Below are 901 nucleotides of genomic sequence, written 5' to 3'. Positions count from 1 at the left end.
GCTCAGGCTCTCCTGCTGCATAGCATTGAGATCTGAAAGATCATCGTGAGTGTCTTTCAAGGCCTCCTTCTCCAAACAGAACGTGGCCAGTCCTCTGGATGCATCTCTGCCCGCAAAGACCCCATAAGGGCCCTCTAAAAGTAAACAAAGTAGGTATGAGCTCTTCACAGATATATCAGCTTAACAGGAATGCGAAACAAGTAGTATCCATGTTCTTGAATGAAGCCCCATTCTGTGCTCAGTGGACATCTTTAATGTGGTCTAGTAGTCTAGTCAACCTTTATCCGAGTGTAGTCGATCATTCACTGATGACCAGCAGTTTTGGCATTGCAAAAGTGTGCACAAAAGTTCCAAAACCGCACAAAATACTGCGATGACGTCTCAGTATCAGAAGAAAAATCATGTAAACACTGATACACTTCAACAGGGTTGCGTGACATCTCCATTATCCTGCATTTATAGTAGGTTAGGGGTTATGACTTGGCATTTGTAACGGTTACATGGTTTAAAATGTGCAACATAAAGGGGCGTGTCTGAAATTAAATTAATGCATTTTTTAATAGAATATTTTAAAACGAAAAACTAGCAAACATGCCAAAGCAATCCCAGAAATCACGTAATTCGAATGAAAAATAAATAAATACAATAAAATCACCTGAGAAAAGTTTGAAATAATTGAATTTGTGATATTCGCGTGTTACCTGGTCCGTAGAACTTCTTCCCTCTTGTGACATCAAACACTTTCCCGTTGATAGCCATCAGGATTCTGGGGTTTTTCAGTCCATCGTACTCTTGCAGTTCTGCTAAAGTAAAATCTCTTTTCTTTAGTTTAGGCAGCGGCTCTTCAACCGGGCCAAAGTCTGCAGGCTTGTCTCCGCGGACGATTTTGTACAACAGGAAT

The 901-nt window shown here is 40.8% G+C and overlaps 1 protein-coding gene across 1 annotated transcript; it reads right to left on the bottom strand.

The window, feature by feature from the left end:
- Window positions 1–2: 2 nt before the first annotated feature.
- LOC107580086 (membrane-associated progesterone receptor component 1-like) lies at window positions 3–897 on the bottom strand (the record flags this gene model as incomplete). The annotated part of the gene is made up of 2 exons (XM_016265830.1): window positions 3–134; window positions 702–897. Coding segments are annotated over 2 exons (328 nt in total), but the record flags the coding sequence as incomplete, so codon positions are not given.
- Window positions 898–901: the final 4 nt, after the last annotated feature.

The sequence above is a fragment of the Sinocyclocheilus grahami genome, unplaced genomic scaffold (assembly GCF_001515645.1).
Source record: "Sinocyclocheilus grahami isolate Dianchi unplaced genomic scaffold, SAMN03320097.WGS_v1.1 scaffold24435.1, whole genome shotgun sequence".
NCBI classification, from domain to species: domain Eukaryota; kingdom Metazoa; phylum Chordata; class Actinopteri; order Cypriniformes; family Cyprinidae; genus Sinocyclocheilus; species Sinocyclocheilus grahami.
Note: the sequence above shows the minus strand (reverse complement) of the source record. Positions and strands in the feature narration are given on the sequence as shown.